Source organism: Dreissena polymorpha, chromosome 2, assembly GCF_020536995.1.
Source record: "Dreissena polymorpha isolate Duluth1 chromosome 2, UMN_Dpol_1.0, whole genome shotgun sequence".
Taxonomy (NCBI): Eukaryota; Metazoa; Mollusca; class Bivalvia; order Myida; family Dreissenidae; genus Dreissena; species Dreissena polymorpha.
The window spans coordinates 56,857,604-56,877,920 of NC_068356.1; the positions used below are offsets into that span (position 1 = coordinate 56,857,604).

The 20,317-nt window shown below is 38.3% G+C and overlaps 1 protein-coding gene and 1 long non-coding RNA gene across 26 annotated transcripts in view; one reads left to right on the forward strand and one right to left on the reverse strand.

Annotated features, from left to right (window-relative positions):
* The window catches only part of LOC127867138 (uncharacterized), a 31,892-nt gene extending 11,883 nt beyond the window's left edge, over positions 1–20,009 (reverse strand). The window contains exons 1-15 of one of the 25 annotated variants that reach the window (XM_052408156.1): positions 19,748–20,009; positions 18,762–18,893; positions 18,339–18,470; positions 17,439–17,570; positions 16,453–16,584; positions 16,030–16,161; positions 15,130–15,261; positions 14,162–14,275; positions 12,999–13,115; positions 10,864–11,058; positions 10,028–10,165; positions 8,672–8,809; positions 6,933–7,049; positions 3,032–4,280; positions 1,291–1,576 (exon numbers count right to left, since the gene is read on the reverse strand). In XM_052408156.1, coding sequence (XP_052264116.1) covers positions 1,291–1,576; positions 3,032–4,280; positions 6,933–7,049; positions 8,672–8,809; positions 10,028–10,165; positions 10,864–11,058; positions 12,999–13,115; positions 14,162–14,275; positions 15,130–15,261; positions 16,030–16,161; positions 16,453–16,584; positions 17,439–17,570; positions 18,339–18,470; positions 18,762–18,893; positions 19,748–19,994 — 3,393 coding nt within the window. In that variant the 5' untranslated portion in view covers positions 19,995–20,009. The remainder of the gene's footprint in view (positions 1–1,290; positions 1,577–3,031; positions 4,281–6,932; positions 7,050–8,671; positions 8,810–10,027; positions 10,166–10,863; positions 11,059–12,998; positions 13,116–14,161; positions 14,276–15,129; positions 15,262–16,029; positions 16,162–16,452; positions 16,585–17,438; positions 17,571–18,338; positions 18,471–18,761; positions 18,894–19,747) is intronic. The other 24 variants (XM_052408157.1, XM_052408158.1, XM_052408159.1 and 21 more) reach the window with 24 other exon arrangements.
* LOC127867157 (uncharacterized) lies at positions 1,269–6,018 on the forward strand. The gene is made up of 2 exons (XR_008043338.1): positions 1,269–1,405; positions 5,912–6,018. It is a non-coding gene; the product is annotated as an uncharacterized LOC127867157 (long non-coding RNA).
* Positions 20,010–20,317: the final 308 nt, after the last annotated feature.

A 20,317-nucleotide genomic window follows, 5' to 3' on the forward strand; every position in this document is an offset into this window, starting at 1 on the left:
TCATTATGGTGCTCCAAATTCTTGTAATCACACCATGCATTTACAGAGTCAAAAATTTTGTAATGTTTAATTCTGAAAAAGCCAACACGTGGTTTGGTATTTACATGATCCGCCATTTTGCAAATAGCTACTTCCTGTATATATGCCAAAATTTATGTTAAATATAACAATTGGGTCTAACAATTTAAAATCAATTATTGGGTTCTCACAGATAACCATTTTCTGTCATACAAAAGCTGCCAAAATCAAAGGTCTCCATAAAAGTTTTTATTATAATTTATTCACAAATTGATGGCAAGCAAATTCAACATAATTACTTATTCCTGTATAAAAGCCGAAGTATACATGTATGTATGTATGCCATTAAACTGGAAGAGAATGTAGTATAATTGCTGAAAGTCTAAATAAATATTGTGCCATAATAAAGAAACCTTCAGGTCACAATATCTCATCTGTACAGGGATATGAAACAAAGACCATAATTCTTAAATGGCTTAAACAATCCAATATTTGCACAACTAGACTTTAGAAGTAATTGTGAACGATTGTACCAGTTTGTAAAATAAAAAATAAGTACTGAATTATAAATAGAAAGTTCAATATTGAACCTTGAATGTTTCAAGAAATGATTTTTTATTTGACAAGGATAACACATTTGCATACATTTAATATGGCCATATTCGAACCAAAGCAAATACATACATATAAAACAACATAACAATTTCTTGATTTAACAGCAAAGTTTAATATAAAATAACAAATCTATGTATCAAAGACTAAAGTAAACAAAAGGACTGCAATGGTCGCTCAAGGTATATTGACAGCAAGTAAGAAATGCTGAACCAATGATTGGCAAATCACCATGACAAAGTAACCTTGGAACTTTTGAAGAATGTCAAATATTTAGCTGCTGGGCTGTGTTGTATTTAAGGCGTAGGTTTCATAAGAAGGTATAACCATTTAACTCTATGCTTTACTTGTGACCAAAGAGGCAGGCAAACTTTGACTCCAGGGGCATAATTTGAACAATCTTGGTAGTGGACAACTCAGTAATTACAAACCAAATACCATTCTCTGGACCTTGTGGTTTCAGACACGATTATACATTTTATTACTATATACCTCAGGCTCCTATGAACCAGTGAGGATTTTTAAGTGGTTTTCACTATCAGTCTGTCTACCCATTTTTACCTGTTTCTAACTGTCCTAGTTAAGGTTTAAAACTATAATTTGTTCAGTTCAAAGTGCTTCAAATATGCTGCATAACCTAAGGTTTTAGGGTATAATTACCTGTGACACTGTAGCAATGTATTTTCTCAATAAGGTTGTTGTTATCCTTTCAGGCCTCTGCAGTCCCGGGCATTCTCGAACCAATTCATGCATAGCTCGACTGCCAGATAATGGAGTAAGAGCATTTAATCTGGAGAAAAGATAGGGATTGTCTCTTGGAACTGATACCAATGAACTACTTCTTGTCTCCACCAGGACATTTATAGCTGATTTTACATCTGGAGTTAATAATATACATGCTGTCACATTCTTCTTTGATTTTCCACGCACTTCAAGCATGTCCATTCTGAAAATATTTCATAAATAAAAAAACATTAGGCACAAAGTGACTTCCCAAACAGATACAAAAAAGTGACTTTTAACATGTTTTTCTATATTTAACCTTGTGACCTAGTTTTTGAGCTCATATGACCCAGCTTCAATCTCTGGCAAAATTTCATTGTGACAAATGTTCTGACCAAGTTTCATGAAGATTGGCCAATAAATGTGGCTAATATAGTGTCAACAAGTTTTCACTAAAGCCATATAAGGACAACTGCCCCCCCCCCCTGGCGGCCATGTTTTTCAACAAACCATAACCATTTTCAAACTCACTCAAGCTATTGTTAGAACAAATGTTCAGATCAGTGGCCATGTTTTTCATTCAACTGGAACCATTTTCGAACTCGTCCAAGATATTATTGGGACACATGTTTTGACCAAGTTTCATGAAGATTGGACTAAAAATGTGACTTCTAAAGTGTTAACAAGGTTTTACTATAGCCATATAAGGAAAACTGCCACGCCCCCTGGCGGCCATGTTTTTCAACCAACCGGAACCATTTTCTCACTCGTCCAAGATATTATTGGCACACATGTTCTTACAAAGTTTCATGAAGATTGGACTAAAAATTTGACTTCTAGAGTTTTAACAAGGTTTTACTATAGCCATATAAGGAAAACTGCCACGCCCCCTGGCGGCCATGTTTTTTAACCAACCGGAAACATTTTCGAACTCGTCCAAGATATTATTGGGACACATGTTCTGACAAAGTTTCATGAAGATTGGACAATAAATGTGACTTCTAGAGTGTTAACAAGGTTTTACTATAGCAAACTGCCACGCCCCCTGGCGGCCATGTTTTTCAATCAACCGGAACCATTTTCGAACTCGTCCGAGATATTATTGGGACACATGTTCTGAGTAAGTTTCGTGATGATTGGACAATAAATGTGGCCTCTAGAGTGCTAACAAGGTAAATGTTGACGACGCACGACGGACAAAAGGCGTTCACAATAGCTCACCATGAGCACGTTGTGCTCAGGTGAGCTAAAAACAACAAGAAATCTGTGTTTCAAATGCAAACAAAAACAAAAACAACATATCAGGGGTGTCAATTGGCTAAAATCTAAAATCCTTAAAATAGGCATTTCGTTTTGGGGCCAGAGCAAAAGAGGGTTAATAATTCATGTAAACTTTGTTTACAATTGTATATAACTTTGTAAACAATATGTTAAAGTAAAATAATTTGTGTTTAAGATGACATTTTGTGATAATTATCTTAAAATTCCAGTAAAAAATCCTCTGATTTATATCAATATCAAAATTGGTCCTTAAGGGCCAAAATCCTGATTTCAGGCGTAATCCTGAACTTCGACGCCTCTGCATATTTAAGGTCAAAAACACAATTTATGCAAAACTAAATATCTAGATACATATTTAAGTTCCTAGGATGCTTATTACAATGAAGACAAAACTTGCCTTTTTGCAAACTCTCTCTCAGTGTCAGACAATGAGGCACGAAACTCTTCAGTCCCCGTCCACTCTGGTCTGTTCTGGTATGCTTCCAGGAGCATGTCTTCAACTTCTGCAATTCTTCTTTTGTTGAAAATGTACAGTCTGCACATAGTCGCCTTTGCCAGTCTAGTCCAACTTCCAGGATTAGGACAAGCACGAAGAACTCTGACTTCATTCTCTATGATCTGTTTTATATAATCCCTGAACTTGACAAGATCATCGGTTTCTGGTATGCACGTTAATTTGTTCATATCACGAACAGTTTTCTGTCTTGTCATTGGAGCATTTACTCGATATTTCCATTCTGCATCAAACAACACTTTGAACAGTCTTGTTTCCTCTGCCATTTCATTTGAATTGCGTCTTACAGAATAGCCATTTTTAATCATTATACAATGACCAAGCAGATGACCCATTTTGTTAGCAACGGTGACACTGTTATGCGACAGACTCAAGGTGCTATTAACAACCAGGTCAAAGTTATCTTTACAAAGAAGCTTGTTCAAGCTGACCATTGGCAGATGCTCACTTGCTTTTATCACTAGACGAGCCAAGGTCCTAGCATTTTGGCTAATCCTATGCATATCATTTTTCTTCTGTATGTGTTTCCCTCCCAATGCACACACCTGCATTGAACTGAACAACTTAATAATAGTATCTTTTTTAACAACTTCCTTTATATCATCATCATGCATTGTGCGTAGCATTTCTGCAACAGCCTTTTCATTTTCAGTATGCAAACAACCGTAAAGTAGGCTTTTGGCCTTCCGTACAGCATTTTTTGTGTCCGTCATATTATCACCTTTAGTATCATTTGGCCGCATTTTACACGAAAGGAGATGATGCCATAATAGTTTTTTCAAGTAAAATCCTTTACAGTATACACAAGGAACATAATCTTGGTGTGAATGATGTTTTTCCTGATCGATGTTTTCTCTTCGTGCTGTAATGAGGACACCTTCACCTGTACTAATAACATCTATATTGTGTTTGAAGTTACCTTCATTCACAAGTTCTGTGAAAAGATTTTCCCTCTGCTTTGATTTCTTTGGCAGAAGTCGGATTTGAAGAACCTTTTGACGTTCCTTGTGGGTTAAGAGATGTCTAGATATTTTGGATTTAACCGCCTTCTTGCAGTAAACACAGAAGTTAATTTTGTCATATCTCTTTTGACAGCCATCCCGTGGTAATTTTTTTGACTGCAGATAAACACCTACAAAAACAAAACACATTTATCAGATCTTTACAGTAACTATTGACCTTAACTGACTGTGCTAAACCCTGATAATCTGACCATCTCAATACTTCATGCCTAATGTGTTTAGGAGACTAAAATATGTAACAATCTACTACATAACTGATATGAGAGTACATGTCACTTTATTTTTTATACAGACACAAGGCTTCCTAATTCTTTTTAACATTAAAGTACATTTATACTGCTTTGGGTGGCAAAAAGGGAATGGTTTTCAAGTCCTATAAAAAAAAAATGTTCGTAACGCAAATACAAGAAAATTGCACATTTATGACATTTTCAATTTTTTTTTAACTGATAGATAGAAATACAAGAGCACCACAAAACGTTGCCACGCTCGGCTGCGAAAGCTTGCCAGAATTTTTTTCTTTTTAGAGGTCACATATACCTTGACCTTTGACCTAGTGACCCAAAAATGGGTGTGGTGTGTCAAACTCGTCAAGGTGCAGCTACATATGAAGTTTCAATGTTATAGGTGGAAGCGCTTTTATTGTAGATGCAATGTTCAAAACCTTAACAAAATGTAAAGGTTTAAGTGGACAACGACGGACACGACGAGCTGGCTATGGCATTACCTCGGGTTTTCTCCGAAAACAGCCGAGCTAAAAATATATTAGGCAAATGTTAAATTACTGATCTTTTTCAAGTTAACATAATTTACATGATATGGAGATAAACTGTTTCCAACAGCAAAAATCAACCATCCATTATTGTGTACCATATTACATGTAGTTTTTCTACACTGAACCGTGAATACCGACATGATGTTGTAATTTGCATTTAAAAATGAAACCAAACTAATTTAGTGCTTCATTCTAAAACAATGATATTATATTTTCTTTTACAATTTGAATCAACAAGGTATGCAAATAGAATAAAATACCAAATTTTATTTTATTTTGAACATTTCTATATATTTTGGGAACCTCTTTTTTCATTTATTACTTCATTGTATGTTACACATGTTTCACATGACCATGTTTATCTAATAACAATCATCAAACCAGTCGTCGAAATTCGCACTAGTCTGACAGCAAAAAACTAGTATTTTTTCTTTCGGGCTTGTAGGAAATCCAATATTACAAGCCCGACGTGCTTGTACAATTTATTAAACAGAAAACGAGTTCCACTTTCATTTTCAATATTTGTAAACAAAGTTTTGAGCTGCTTAAATCAACAGCCGCTTATGTTTGAACACACTGCGCACATGTGCTGGGCAATCAGCCGATAATTGTATTACTGCGCATAAAGCGCATGGTTTTGTGATTCCCGGATTACTATTATGTAAAATTATGTTATGCGTTGCGTTTGGGACACAGAGAGTAATGGCCGAACAGTTGTCATTCAAGTACGTCATTGAGGAATGCAAATCTGAGGTCACTGTGATTGACACATTTGTCAACTAGCTTTTTGTAGAATAACCTGGCACTTAATTGCTTATATATTTCCGGGTGGTTCAGGTTTGCTCTCTCTTTCACATGGATATATGGGATAACTTTCTACTAATTTTTTACCTAAACTTTATGTGTATATTCATAATTGTGATTTGATTGAAATCCGTGTGTGAAATTAATTTCTTCTTATTACAGGATCCGAAAGAGGCTGGCTCAGATGACGAGGAAGCTTACTTGGATGAGGATGAAATAAATAAGAGATTTGTATTGTATTCTAAAGATTGAATAAATGAATGCTTCTATGGATGTTTTATGTGACTGTATGTTTATCTGCATTAATAACAAAAATGTTTGGGCCAGTAATATCTGACTCGGGCTTGTTCAAATTCCCATAGTTCTAGCCCAACTTGCTTGTTGATTTAAATCTCAATTTCAATGACTGTCAACCCAAATTAATTATTGTGGGAATCCCCTATAGCTTCTAGACAAGATTATTTGGACAATTTTAGATGAAAGTCACTAGCTTGCTTCTCCTGTTTAGCCAGTAATAAATTACCCATAGACAAAATATGTATGCTAACTAATAGAACAAGGGCTGTTTGTAAAACATGCATGCCCCCCCATATGGGCTCTCCGTATTAGTGACGGCCATTGTGTGAATATGTTTTTTGTCACTGTGACCTTGACCTTTGACCTAGTGACCTGAAAATCAATAGGGGTCATCTGCCAGTCATGATCAATCTTCCTATCAAGTTTCATGATCCTAGGAATAAGTGTTCTTGAGTTATCATCCGGAAACCAGTTTACTATTTTGGGTCACCGTGACCTTGACCTTTGACATAGTGACCTGAAAATTAATAGGGGTCATCTGCGAGTCATGATCAATCTACCTATGAAGTTTCATGATCTAGGCCTTAGCGTTCTTGAGTCATCATCCGGAAATTATTTTATTATTTCGGGTCACCGTGACCTTAAAATCAATAAGGGGCATCTGCGAGTCATGATCAATGTACCTATGAAGTTTCATGATCCTAGGCCCAAGCGTTCTGGAGTTATCATCTGGAAACCACCTGGTGGACAGACCGACAGACAGACCGACATGTGCAAAGCAATATACCCCCTCTTCTTTGAAGGGGCGGCATAAAAATGATGCCTTTAAAGAAATAAAAAGCTTAGCAAAAAGTAGTTTCGGAAAATAAAAAAAATGATCACATACCTTTATCCTTTTGTGAATGCACAGTTGAATGGGTGTTAGGAACTTTGTCTTCAGACGAAGAAACTTCCATATCACCATCTGAATCCTCATCAAGTATGGCAATTGCTTTTCCAACATCTGCAAACCCAATTTAAACTTATATGTAGAAGATACGACAAGTGTCACTGCGACTGTTAGTGTGAATTCAAACAAAAACCCTTAAATAGTAGAAGCAATTACAACCTTTTATAACATTGTTGCAGTACACAATCATAACTAGAGCTTTGTCACAGACGTGACGTTTACCCCCATGTGTCACATTGACACAGAGACTATTTTGCATGATGTCGTCACAAAACAAGAGAATGTAATTTATGGAAATTATTAAGAATTATTATGCCATTATCATTAATAGCCATTTTTACCTTTGAACTCTTGAATCTTTCACATGACACGCCGTCCAATGACTGAACAAAATTAATGTACAGATTCATTTCAAAATCTCACAATGAATGACATAGTTATGGTCCAGACAAGATCATTTTTTGCCATTTTTGACCTTTGAACTCAAAGTGTGACCTTGACCTTGGAGATATCGAACTTATTCTTTCGCGGGACACACTGTCCAATGATGGTGAACAAAAGAGCCAAATGATATAAAAAATCGTACACGACATAGTTATGGCCCGGAGAAGCTCATTCATGGCCATTTTTGGCCTTTGAACTTAAAGTGTGACCTTGACCTTTGTCGACGTAATTCTTTTTGCCCGACACACCATCCAATGATGGTCAACAAATGTGCCAAATGATTTAAAAATCTCACAATGAACAACATAGTTATGGGCTGGACAAGCTCTTTTATGGCAATTTTTTATCTTTGACCTTGGAGATATCGACATAATACTTTCGCATGACACACCGTCACATGATAGTGAACAAATGTACCAAGTTATTTTAAAATCTAACGATAAATGACATAGTTATGGTCCGGACAAACTTTTGGTATAAAACACACTAAGTGACCCTGTGACCTAGTTTTGACCCGGCATGACCCAATTTAAAACTTGACCTAGACATCATCAAGATACAACTTGTGACCAAGTTTGGTGAAGATCGGATGAAATTTTCAGGACAGACTGACAGACGGACAAAGTGACTCCTATATAGCCCCCATTACCATTAATGGGGGTTAAAATAAAATAAAATATATATAAGTAAAGCTGTGCTAGATTTCCAAGGATAATGGCAGGGTACAAACAGAATTTACAATATTTAATAGTGACAGAACTACTGTATAATAACAAATTTGTTTATTTTACTAATTTTATTATGGTTGAATCATTTATTCCATTTATGTTAAGTTCGTCATTGCCTAATAGCCAACAGTGGTAATGAACTAATACAAGCAATTAGAATGCTAAACATTGTCAATGTCAAGTTAGGTTAACGGCTGCCTGGGTACCAAGCAATGAATAATATCATAACCAAAACATTAAAGCACTACTTGACTGATATTATACATATTACAAGAGCACCGCATAACTGGTGCTACTTTCAGCTACGGGTGCAGTTTTGAATAAACGAAAGCTTGTCAGATTTTTTTTTATTACTTAGGTAACAGTGACCTTGACCTTTGACCTTAGTGACCCAAAAGTGTTAAGGTTTCAGCACGAAGCAGACGGCAAAATGAGCTGGCTATGAAAATAAATCGGGCCGAAAACGCCGAGCTAAAAACAATGTCCATCTTTAACAGAGCATACCTGCTGTTGAAAGTGCTGAACCAAATTTAACAACACTCTTTCTAGTTGTGTGTTGAGTTCCACTGCTTTCAGGTTCTGTATCATCAGAGTCTGTGTCAGGGATGTATGCTGGATCATCATCTGAGTCACAGTCTGAATCTATTAAGAATATGAAACACAAAGCATCCATTACTATTCTTAGCAGAACAAAGCAACTATCCTGCGTTCATTTGTTGCTAACAGTAGCTACCATTTGCAAACGTTTGCAACCTTTAACCTTTTGGTTTCCTAGTCAGTCAACCGCTGATACTTTCTACTGGGTACCAAATCCTAACTTTATCAGCTACCACTTTCTTTTTATTAAATGGAAGGCAGCATTCTGATTTTTTAAGATATCGTTTTTACCTTTTCAGCTACTAAATGTATTGATTAACAGACAAATTACCAGAAACAACCGTTATTTAAAGCGATAGTAATTCCTTTCTTCTTCTATCTCTGTTTAAACAATATTGTATGCAGGAAATACAATGCTTCCAGCTTCAATAATAGTGGCTTATCAGATAATGTTATCAAGACTATATGCCTTGCAGTTCCAAATCATTCTAACCATGATGATACAGAAAGAACAAAAATATGAGCAAAAGCTTTCCCAAACGATGGATATCAATAATTTAACTTAATAACCTAGTTTTCTTTTATAAAAAATAGTTTTGAATTTGAACATGATGTTATCAGTATAAGAATTATTAACAAGGGCTGTTTGTAAAACATGCATGCCCCCCCCCCCCATATGGGCTGTCCGTTGTAGTGGCAGCCATTGTGTGAATACGTTTTTTGTCACTGTGACCTTGACCTTTGACCTAGTGACCTGAAAATCAATAGGGGTCATCTGCGAATCACGATCAATGTACCTATGAAGTGTCATGATCTTAGGCAAAAGCGTTCTTGAGTTATCATCCAAAAATCAATTTACTATTTCGGGTCACCATGACCTTGACCTTTGACCTAGTGACCTCAAAATCAATAGGGGTCATCTGCAAGTCATGATCAATCTACCTATGAAGATTCATGATCCTAGGCGTATGCGTTCTTGAGTTATCATCCGAAACCAATCTTACTATTTCTGGTCACCGTGACCCTGACCTTTGACCTAGTGACCTCAAAATGGATGTGGCCTGTAGAACTCTTCAAGGTGCATCTACATATGAAGTTTCAAAGTTGTAGGTGGAAGCACTTTGATTGTAGGGCCAATGTTAAGGTTTTACCATGACGCAGACGGCGGACGTCAGATGGCATGACAAGCTGGCTATGACAATACCTCGGGTTTTCTTTGAAAACGCCAAGCTAAAAACAATATCCATCTTTAACAGAGCATACCTGCTGTTGAAAGTGCTGAACCAAATTTAACAACACTCTTTCTAGTTGTGTGTTGAGTTCCACTGCTTTCAGGTTCTGTATCATCAGAGTCTGTGTCAGGGATGTATGCTGGATCATCATCTGAGTCACAGTCTGAATCTATTAAGAATATGAAACACAAAGCATCCATTACTATTCTTAGCAGAACAAAGCAACTATCCTGCGTTCATTTGTCGCTAACAGTAGCTACCATTTGCAATGGTTTGTAGACTGATGTAGACATTTCACTTGAATATTTTTGGCCTACAAGTTCGAGTTTTCAGTCAGACCTTGTTTTTCTTTCAGGCAGTCATATCTGTAGGTCTGACAGAGTTTCGTGAACTGCGTCCTCAACTCAACCTGTACAATCTTTGTTTTTCAAAGAAGCTGTATAGAATTTCTTAAGAAACACAATTTTCAAAATCTCACTGTAGTAGCAGAAATGTTTGAACTTTTTAAATAACTGTGCAAAGATTGACATCATAAACACAAAAACATAGTCTTGAGAATAATAGGTTGTTTCCTTGGGTTTAAAAGCTGTTTGTTTAGTTTTTCAATTACAACAGCTTGGCAGCTCACCTAAGCATCATATTTGTGATAAAACATAAAACCAGTATAAGGCATCTACCTCCAAAAGCAACTGCATACTATCTCACTTACAGTATTTTCACATCCATGAGGAAATCAATCAGGGATGAAATGTCATTAGATCACAGTATTTGTCTACTACAGCACATTACGACATGGACTACTGCGCTATTAAGCTTAACACCTGGCTCTGTGACTTATGAGTGGAGTAATAGGTCTAAAATTTATACCTTCTTGATTTGATAGATTGAATCCATCACTGGAACTAACTGGTTCAATCTCTTTATAAGCCTCAGTTGGTTTGTACTGTGGATATACTGGGCTTAAACCTCCTGACTCCATACTGGCTGGTTGCGACTTCAGAGATTCTGACTCATGAAGGACATCTGGACTTTGGCAGTCTTCAACAGTTACCTCTTCAATGCCTGTACATATATATGTATAGTCAATACTTGGATCTCGTGTTTATTATGCATAAGTGGGTCTTACTGAAATCGTGATAAACTATATTTTGGGATTGGACTCCAGAGGTTTACTGTAACATATATAGTCAACAGGTGGACAAAAAAGTATATTTGATTTTACAACTTCAGTTTTGCTGTTATGTATTTTATTAGTTACAAAGTTCTTTTGACGGTGGACATTGGTTCCTTTACCCATTCATGTATTATATTTATGTAATTTTAAAGCAATGACCTCATCTCCCCTCACAGCCATCCTTTCCTCGCATGTTCATTTATTTTCATTAAATGTTTGTTTTGCAACAGTCATTGGAACATATTGTTAATTCAAATTTTTAAATTGTATGGACTTTTTGACACAAGTCAACAGTGAAAACAGTGAAGAAAGTCTGACCGAACCAAATTCCCTGATTTTTCCCTGATTTCAGGAACTTTTCCAAAATTTCCTGACTTTTCCCTGACTGAAAAAAGTGAGTGTTTTCCAGGTTTTCCCTGATTTCCAAGTTGGCTGGGAACCCTGCCCGACAGTGCACATATGACCCTGAGGTGTTACCCTAGGTGTAATATGTGCACTGAGACGGTCGGGTTTAAAGAGTTTAAATTTATACCTTGAGGATTTGGCTTCTTCAGGAACATTTTTTTTTAAATCTCACTTGTTACAATACACCTTCCTAAAAAAAGGAGCCACATTTTTTATGCTGATCTATAAATGGGTCTAAGTAAATATATATAATAGTAAAATTCAATCTTTTAAGTCATTGGTCTTTGATCACTAAACAACTAGAGCTTTGTCACAGACGTGACGAATATCGCCACATGCTGCATTGACACAGAATATTTTGCACAAAATAAGAAAAACTTATTCTACCAAGTTTCATGTTGACAGATTAAACCAAACTCAAGTTATTGAGTGGAAACCATGATACGGATCAATTCTCTTTTCTTTTTTTTAAGTCACTGTGACCTTGACCCCATAGATCATAAAAGCAATCCGAGGCGAGGTCTTGTCAATAGCATCATTTAAACAGAGTTTCATTACGGTATCTCATATGAAATAGAAATTATTTATTGGAAACCATTATTCTATCTTTAGCCACAGTGACCTTGACCTTCCTTACTAGATTCAAGTTTTTAAGGCTTCATTTCCAACCCTAATAGAATGATGAGCAGCAAACGGCATAAAAACCTGAACAGAGTGCGAGTTACTCCCAGGCTGTTCTGGTTTTATGCTGGTTGCATTTAGCCTTTTTACTCTGCGTCTGAGAGGGAAAGGGTTTTAAAGCATATTAAGCTTATCGTCATAAATAAATACAAGTATACAATAACAAAATATGTTTATACTAAATACAAAACATTCATCATTTTAAAGAACATTTAATTTGAATAACCATAAAATAAATATGGATCTTGAGAATGCCACATGGTTAAGGTTAAGGAATAGTGACCACACACTGTCAAGTTCATTATAATGTAAAAGTTGTTGCAATTATTAAATTATTCATTATAATGTAATAGTTGTTGCAATTATTAAAGTATATGATTATCTGTGTGAAAAAATATAATAATTTTAAACTACATATATATGACATTTTCTCTTATATTTAAGAATTTTGAACTTTACTAACACATCTAGCTTTCTTAACACAGTTAATTTAACCAAGGCTTTTTTCCTTCTTATAGAATGGCAGTTTTTCACAAATTTTGAGAAGTTTGCGACTCAAATTTTCACAATTAAAAGAACTGAGCAACCTAATTTTTTACATCTATTTCAAATGTATGACTCATTTTTTGCAATTTTGAAAAGGTTGCTACTCATTTTTTCACAATTTTGACAAGTTTATGACTCATTATTTCACAAAAAAGGGGAAAAAAGCCTTGTTTAACTATTAAGCAGTTATATAAACCTGTAGCTGTGCTCGACTCTCTGTCGTGAACGTGCCTGGAGGCCCCAGCCAGACCTTGTGCTAAGATGGATTCTAGAAAAATCTCAGCAAACCGTTCATAGACGTCTCGATGAGGTACTGATGTAGAAGAAAATCAATACATACATTAGAGACCCGAACAAATTCATGAGCCACATTCTGGGTCGTAACGTAACAAGGGCCGTAACGGTAAAGATTTTAATTACATTTGTACTTAGCAGAGTTCCGAAGTACAGTCTATTACAAGATAAATCTGAGCCGATTTTAAAAAACGTATAGCAAATTTTGTAATTTAATGACGACCTGCTCCATGAAGTTTACTTTCAGTTTAGAGCCGCCGTGATCAGTAACATTTTTGTGTTTTGCATCCGATTTGAATGTTCTCCAAAAAATATAATAATAAATTCACATGTCTACTCAATAGCTATGTATTTTAAGAACACATTTCGCGAGAATTTCTCACGAAAAATGACATGTACAATGTTTAAATCAAAGTTTTAAGCTGTGATTAAAAGTTTCAAAAACACCCAATGCGCCCTTTTTAAGAGAATCTCCGTGCAAAATGCCCTTTTTTCAAGTCATGCGCCATGCCCCTCTGCCTTTCTAGATGAAACACTACAAGCTAACTCCAATATAACCCCCTAAACTTCGTTTGTGGGGGTATAATAAAATCATTCTCAAAAGTTAAATAATATCTTTTGTAGTTGTAGATTATTCGGGTATTAATCCTCTCATTTCACAAATAAACTGTTCATAACAGATGAGATGGCAAGCATAAATGCCTTAATGAACACAAAATATTTTGCATGTTGTCTTCACAAAAAACAGCCCAAACCATGCTCAATGTTAAAAACGCACTAAGTGACCCCGTGACCTAGTTTTTGATCCGGCATGACCCATATTCACACTTCACCTAGGTATCCTCTAGATACAACATCTGACCGAAGATCGGATGAATACAACTTGAATTAGAGAGCGGACACTTAATACAGACGGACCGACCGACAGACCAACAGACAAGTTTGGTGAAGATTAGATGAAAACAACTTGAATTAGAGGGCGGACACTTAATACGAACCGACCGACAAATTCACTCCTATATACATCCCTAAACTTTGTTTGTGGGGGTATAATTGCATTTATACCTTGAGGATTTGGCTCCCTTCTATCATGGCTCAGACTGGCTGGCTCTTCACTTGGCTCCCTCCTATCATGGGTCACACTGCCTGGCTCTTCACTGTCAGCAGTTGACATGGACTCTGAAAGAACCAAAGTGAAACCTGTAGATTGCATTTGATCAGCACAGTTAACACTGGCCTGTTGTATCATAAGAGGCTCTGACTCCTGTATAGTTGCCTCAATGCCTGTAAGCATATAATGTCAACAGTGGGGTCTTGTATGTCTATTATCCATTGGTGGGTCTTGCTGAAATCTATAGAAACAAGGGCTGTTTGTAAAACATGCATGCCCCACATATGGGCTGTCCGTTGTACTGGCAGCCATTGTGTGAATACGACTTTTGTCACTGTGACCTTGACCTTTGACCTAGTGACCTGAAAATCAATAGGGGTCATCTGCAAGTCACGATCAATGTACCTATGAAGTGTCATGATCCTAGGCAAAAGCGTTCTTGAGTTATCATTCGAAAATCATTTGACTATTTCGGGTCACTGTGACCTTGACCTTTGACAATGTGACCTCAAAATCTATAGGGTTCATCTGCGAGTCATGATCAATCTACCCGTGAAGTTTCATGATCCTAGGCGTATGCGTTCTTGAGTTATAATCCGGAAACCATTTTACAATTTTGATCACCGTGACCTTGACCTAGTGACCTCAAAATCAATAGGGGTCATCTGCAAGTCATGATCAATGTACCTATGATGTTTCATGATCCTAGGCCCAAGCGTTCTTGAGTTATCGTATGACAACCACCTGGTGGACGGACGGACCGATCGACATGAGCAAAGCAATATACCCCCTCTTCTTCGAAGGGTGGCATAAATATATATTGGCTTGGACAACAGAAAATTGTACTAGAATATATAGTCTACAGTTGGGTCATGTCTTTATCATCAATAGGTGGGCCTTTATTATATGATAATAGAAATACCATGGGTCAGACTGGCTGGCTCTTCACTTGGCTCCCTCCTATCATGGGTCAGACTGGCTGGCTCTTCACTTGGCTCCCTCCTATCATGGGTCAGACTGCCTGGCTCTTCACTGTCAGCAGTTGACATGGACTCTGAAAGAACCAAAGTGAAACCTGTAGATTGCATTTGATCAGCACAGTTAACACTGGCCTGTTGTATCATGAGAGGCTCTGACTCCTGTATAGTTGCCTCAATGCCTGTAAGCATATAATGTCAACAGTGGGGTCTTGTATGTCTATTATCCATTGGTGGGTCTTGCTGAAATCTATAGAAACAAGGGCTGTTTGTAAAACATGCATGCCCCACATATGGGCTGTCCGTTGTACTGGCAGCCATTGTGTGAATACGACTTTTGTCACTGTGACCTTGACCTTTGACCTAGTGACCTGAAAATCAATAGGGGTCATCTGCAAGTCACGATCAATGTACCTATGAAGTGTCATGATCCTAGGCAAAAGCGTTCTTGAGTTATCATTCGAAAATCATTTGACTATTTCGGGTCACTGTGACCTTGACCTTTTCTTGAGTTATAATCCGGAAACCATTTTACAATTTCGATCACCGTGACCTTGACCTAGTGACCTCAAAATCAATAGGGGTCATCTGCAAGTCATGATCAATGTACCTATGATGTTTCATGATCCTAGGCCCAAGCGTTCTTGAGTTATCGTATGACAACCACCTGGTGGACGGACGGACCGATCGACATGAGCAAAGCAATATACCCCCTCTTCTTCGAAGGGTGGCATAAATATATATTGGCTTGGACAACAGAAAATTGTACTAGAATATATAGTCTACAGTTGGGTCATGTCTTTATCATCAATAGGTGGGCCTTTATTATATGATAATAGAAATACCATGGGTCAGACTGGCTGGCTCTTCACTTGGCTCCCTTCTATCATGGGTCAGACTGGCTGGCTCTTCACTTGGCTCCCTCCTATCATGGGTCAGACTGCCTGGCTCTTCACTGTCAGCAGTGGACATGGACTCTGAAAGAACCAAAGTGAAACCTGTAGATTGCATTTGATCAGCACAGTTAACACTGGCCTGTTGTATCATGAGAGGCTCTGACTCCTGTATAGTTGCCTCAATGCCTGTAAGCATATAATGTCAACAGTGGGGTCTTGTATGTCTATTATCCATTGGTGGGTCTTGCTGAAATCTATAGAAAATATATATTGGCTTGGACAACAGAAAATTGTACTAGAATATATAGTCTACAGTTGGGTCATGTCTTTATCATCAATAGGTGGGCCTTTATTCTATGATAACAGAAATACCATGGGTCAGACTGGCTGGCTCTTCACTTGGCTTCCTCCTATCATGGCTCAGACTGGCTGGCTCTTCACTTGGCTCCCTCCTATCATGGGTCAGACTGCCTGGCTCTTCACTGTCAGCAGTTGACATGGACTCTGAAAGAACCAAAGTGAAACCTGTAGATTGCATTTGATCAGCACAGTTAACACTGGCCTGTTGTATCATGAGAGGCTCTGACTCCTGTATAGTTGCCTCAATGCCTGTAAGCACATAATGTCAACAGTGGGGTCTTGTATGTCTATTATCCATTGGTGGGTCTTGCTGAAATCTATAGAAACAAGGGCTGTTTGTAAAACATGCATGCCCCACATATGGGCTGTCCGTTGTACTGGCAGCCATTGTGTGAATACGACTTTTGTCACTGTGACCTTGACCTTTGTACTAGTGACCTGAAAATCAATAGGGGTCATCTGCAAGTCACGATCAATGTACCTATGAAGTGTCATGATCCTAGGCAAAAGCGTTCTTGAGTTATCATTCGAAAATCATTTGACTATTTCGGGTCACTGTGACCTTGACCTTTGACCATGTGACCTCAAAATCTATAGGGTTCATCTGCGAGTCATGATCAATCTACCCATGAAGTTTCATGATCCTAGGCGTATGCGTTCTTGAGTTATAATCCGGAAACCATTTTACAATTTCGATCACCGTGACCTTGACCTAGTGACCTCAAAATCAATAGGGGTCATCTGCAAGTCATGATCAATGTACCTATGATGTTTCATGATCCTAGGCCCAAGCGTTCTTGAGTTATCGTATGACAACCACCTGGTGGACGGACGGACCGATCGACATGAGCAAAGCAATATACCCCCTCTTCTTCGAAGGGTGGCATAAATATATATTGGCTTGGACAACAGAAAATTGTACTAGAATATATAGTCTTCAGTTGGGTCATGTCTTTATCATCAATAGGTGGGCCTTTATTATATGATAATAGAAATACCATGGGTCAGACTGGCTGGCTCTTCACTTGGCTCCCTCCTATCATGGGTCAGACTGGCTGGCTCTTCACTTGGCTCCCTCCTATCATGGGTCAGACTGCCTGGCTCTTCACTGTCAGCAGTTGACATGGACTCTGAAAGAACCAAAGTGAAACCTGTAGATTGCATTTGATCAGCACAGTTAACACTGGCCTGTTGTATCATGAGAGGCTCTGACTCCTGTATAGTTGCCTCAATGCCTGTAAGCATATAATGTCAACAGTGGGGTCTTGTATGTCTATTATCCATTGGTGGGTCTTGCTGAAATCTATAGAAACAAGGGCTGTTTGTAAAACATGCATGCCCCACATATGGGCTGTCCGTTGTACTGGCAGCCATTGTGTGAATACGACTTTTGTCACTGTGACCTTGACCTTTGACCTAGTGACCTGAAAATCAGTAGGGGTCATCTGCAAGTCACGATCAATGTACCTATGAAGTGTCATGATCCTAGGCAAAAGCGTTCTTGAGTTATCATTCGAAAATCATTTGACTATTTCGGGTCACTGTGACCTTGACCTTTTCTTGAGTTATAATCCGGAAACCATTTTACAATTTCGATCACCGTGACCTTGACCTAGTGACCTCAAAATCAATAGGGGTCATCTGCAAGTCATGATCAATGTACCTATGATGTTTCATGATCCTAGGCCCAAGCGTTCTTGAGTTATCGTATGACAACCACCTGGTGGACGGACGGACCGATCGACATGAGCAAAGCAATATACCCCCTCTTCTTCGAAGGGTGGCATAAATATATATTGGCTTGGACAACAGAAAATTGTACTAGAATATATAGTCTACAGTTGGGTCATGTCTTTATCATCAATAGGTGGGCCTTTATTATATGATAATAGAAATACCATGGGTCAGACTGGCTGGCTCTTCACTTGGCTCCCTTCTATCATGGGTCAGACTGGCTGGCTCTTCACTTGGCTCCCTCCTATCATGGGTCAGACTGCCTGGCTCTTCACTGTCAGCAGTTGACATGGACTCTGAAAGAACCAAAGTGAAACCTGTAGATTGCATTTGATCAGCACAGTTAACACTGGCCTGTTGTATCATGAGAGGCTCTGACTCCTGTATAGTTGCCTCAATGCCTGTAAGCATATAATGTCAACAGTGGGGTCTTGTATGTCTATTATCCATTGGTGGGTCTTGCTGAAATCTATAGAAAATATATATTGGCTTGGACAACAGAAAATTGTACTAGAATATATAGTCTACAGTTGGGTCATGTCTTTATCATCAATAGGTGGGCCTTTATTCTATGATAACAGAAATACCATGGGTCAGACTGGCTGGCTCTTCACTTGGCTTCCTCCTATCATGGCTCAGACTGGCTGGCTCTTCACTTGGCTCCCTCCTATCATGGGTCAGACTGCCTGGCTCTTCACTGTCAGCAGTTGACATGGACTCTGAAAGAACCAAAGTGAAACCTGTAGATTGCATTTGATCAGCACAGTTAACACTGGCCTGTTGTATCATGAGAGGCTCTGACTCCTGTATAGTTGCCTCAATGCCTGTAAGCACATAATGTCAACAGTGGGGTCTTGTATGTCTATTATCCATTGGTGGGTCTTGCTGAAATCTATAGAAACAAGGGCTGTTTGTAAAACATGCATGCCCCACATATGGGCTGTCCGTTGTACTGGCAGCCATTGTGTGAATACGACTTTTGTCACTGTGACCTTGACCTTTGAACTAGTGACCTGAAAATCAATAGGGGTCATCTGCAATTCACGATCAATGTACCTATGAAGTGTCATGATCCTAGGCAAAAGCGTTCTTGAGTTATCATTCGAAAATCATTTGACTATTTCGGGTCACTGTGACCTTGACCTTTGACCATGTGACCTCAAAATCTATAGGGTTCATCTGCGAGTCATGATCAATCTACCCATGAAGTTTCATGATCCTAGGCGTATGCGTTCTTGAGTTATAATCCGGAAACCATTTTACAATTTCGATCACCGTGACCTTGACCTAGTGACCTCAAAATCAATAGGGGTCATCTGCAAGTCATGATCAATGTACCTATGATGTTTCATGATCCTAGGCCCAAGCGTTCTTGAGTTATCGTATGACAACCACCTGGTGGACGGACGGACCGATCGACATGAGCAAAGCAATATACCCCCTCTTCTTCGAAGGGTGGCATAAATATATATTGGCTTGGACAACAGAAAATTGTACTAGAATATATAGTCTTCAGTTGGGTCATGTCTTTATCATCAATAGGTGGGCCTTTATTATATGATAATAGAAATACCATGGGTCAGACTGGCTGGCTCTTCACTTGGCTCCCTCCTATCATGGGTCAGACTGGCTGGCTCTTCACTTGGCTCCCTCCTATCATGGGTCAGACTGCCTGGCTCTTCACTGTCAGCAGTTGACATGGACTCTGAAAGAACCAAAGTGAAACCTGTAGATTGCATTTGATCAGCACAGTTAACACTGGCCTGTTGTATCATGAGAGGCTCTGACTCCTGTATAGTTGCCTCAATGCCTGTAAGCATATAATGTCAACAGTGGGGTCTTGTATGTCTATTATCCATTGGTGGGTCTTGCTGAAATCTATAGAAACAAGGGCTGTTTGTAAAACATGCATGCCCCACATATGGGCTGTCCGTTGTACTGGCAGCCATTGTGTGAATACGACTTTTTGTCACTGTGACCTTGACCTTTGACCTAGTGACCTGCAAACATATGGGGTCCATCTGCAAGTTCCACGATCAATGTACCTATGAAGTGTCTATGATCCTAGGGCAAAAGCCGTTCTTGAGTTATCATTCGAAAATTCATTTTGACTATTTCGGGTCACTGTGACCTTGACCTTTTC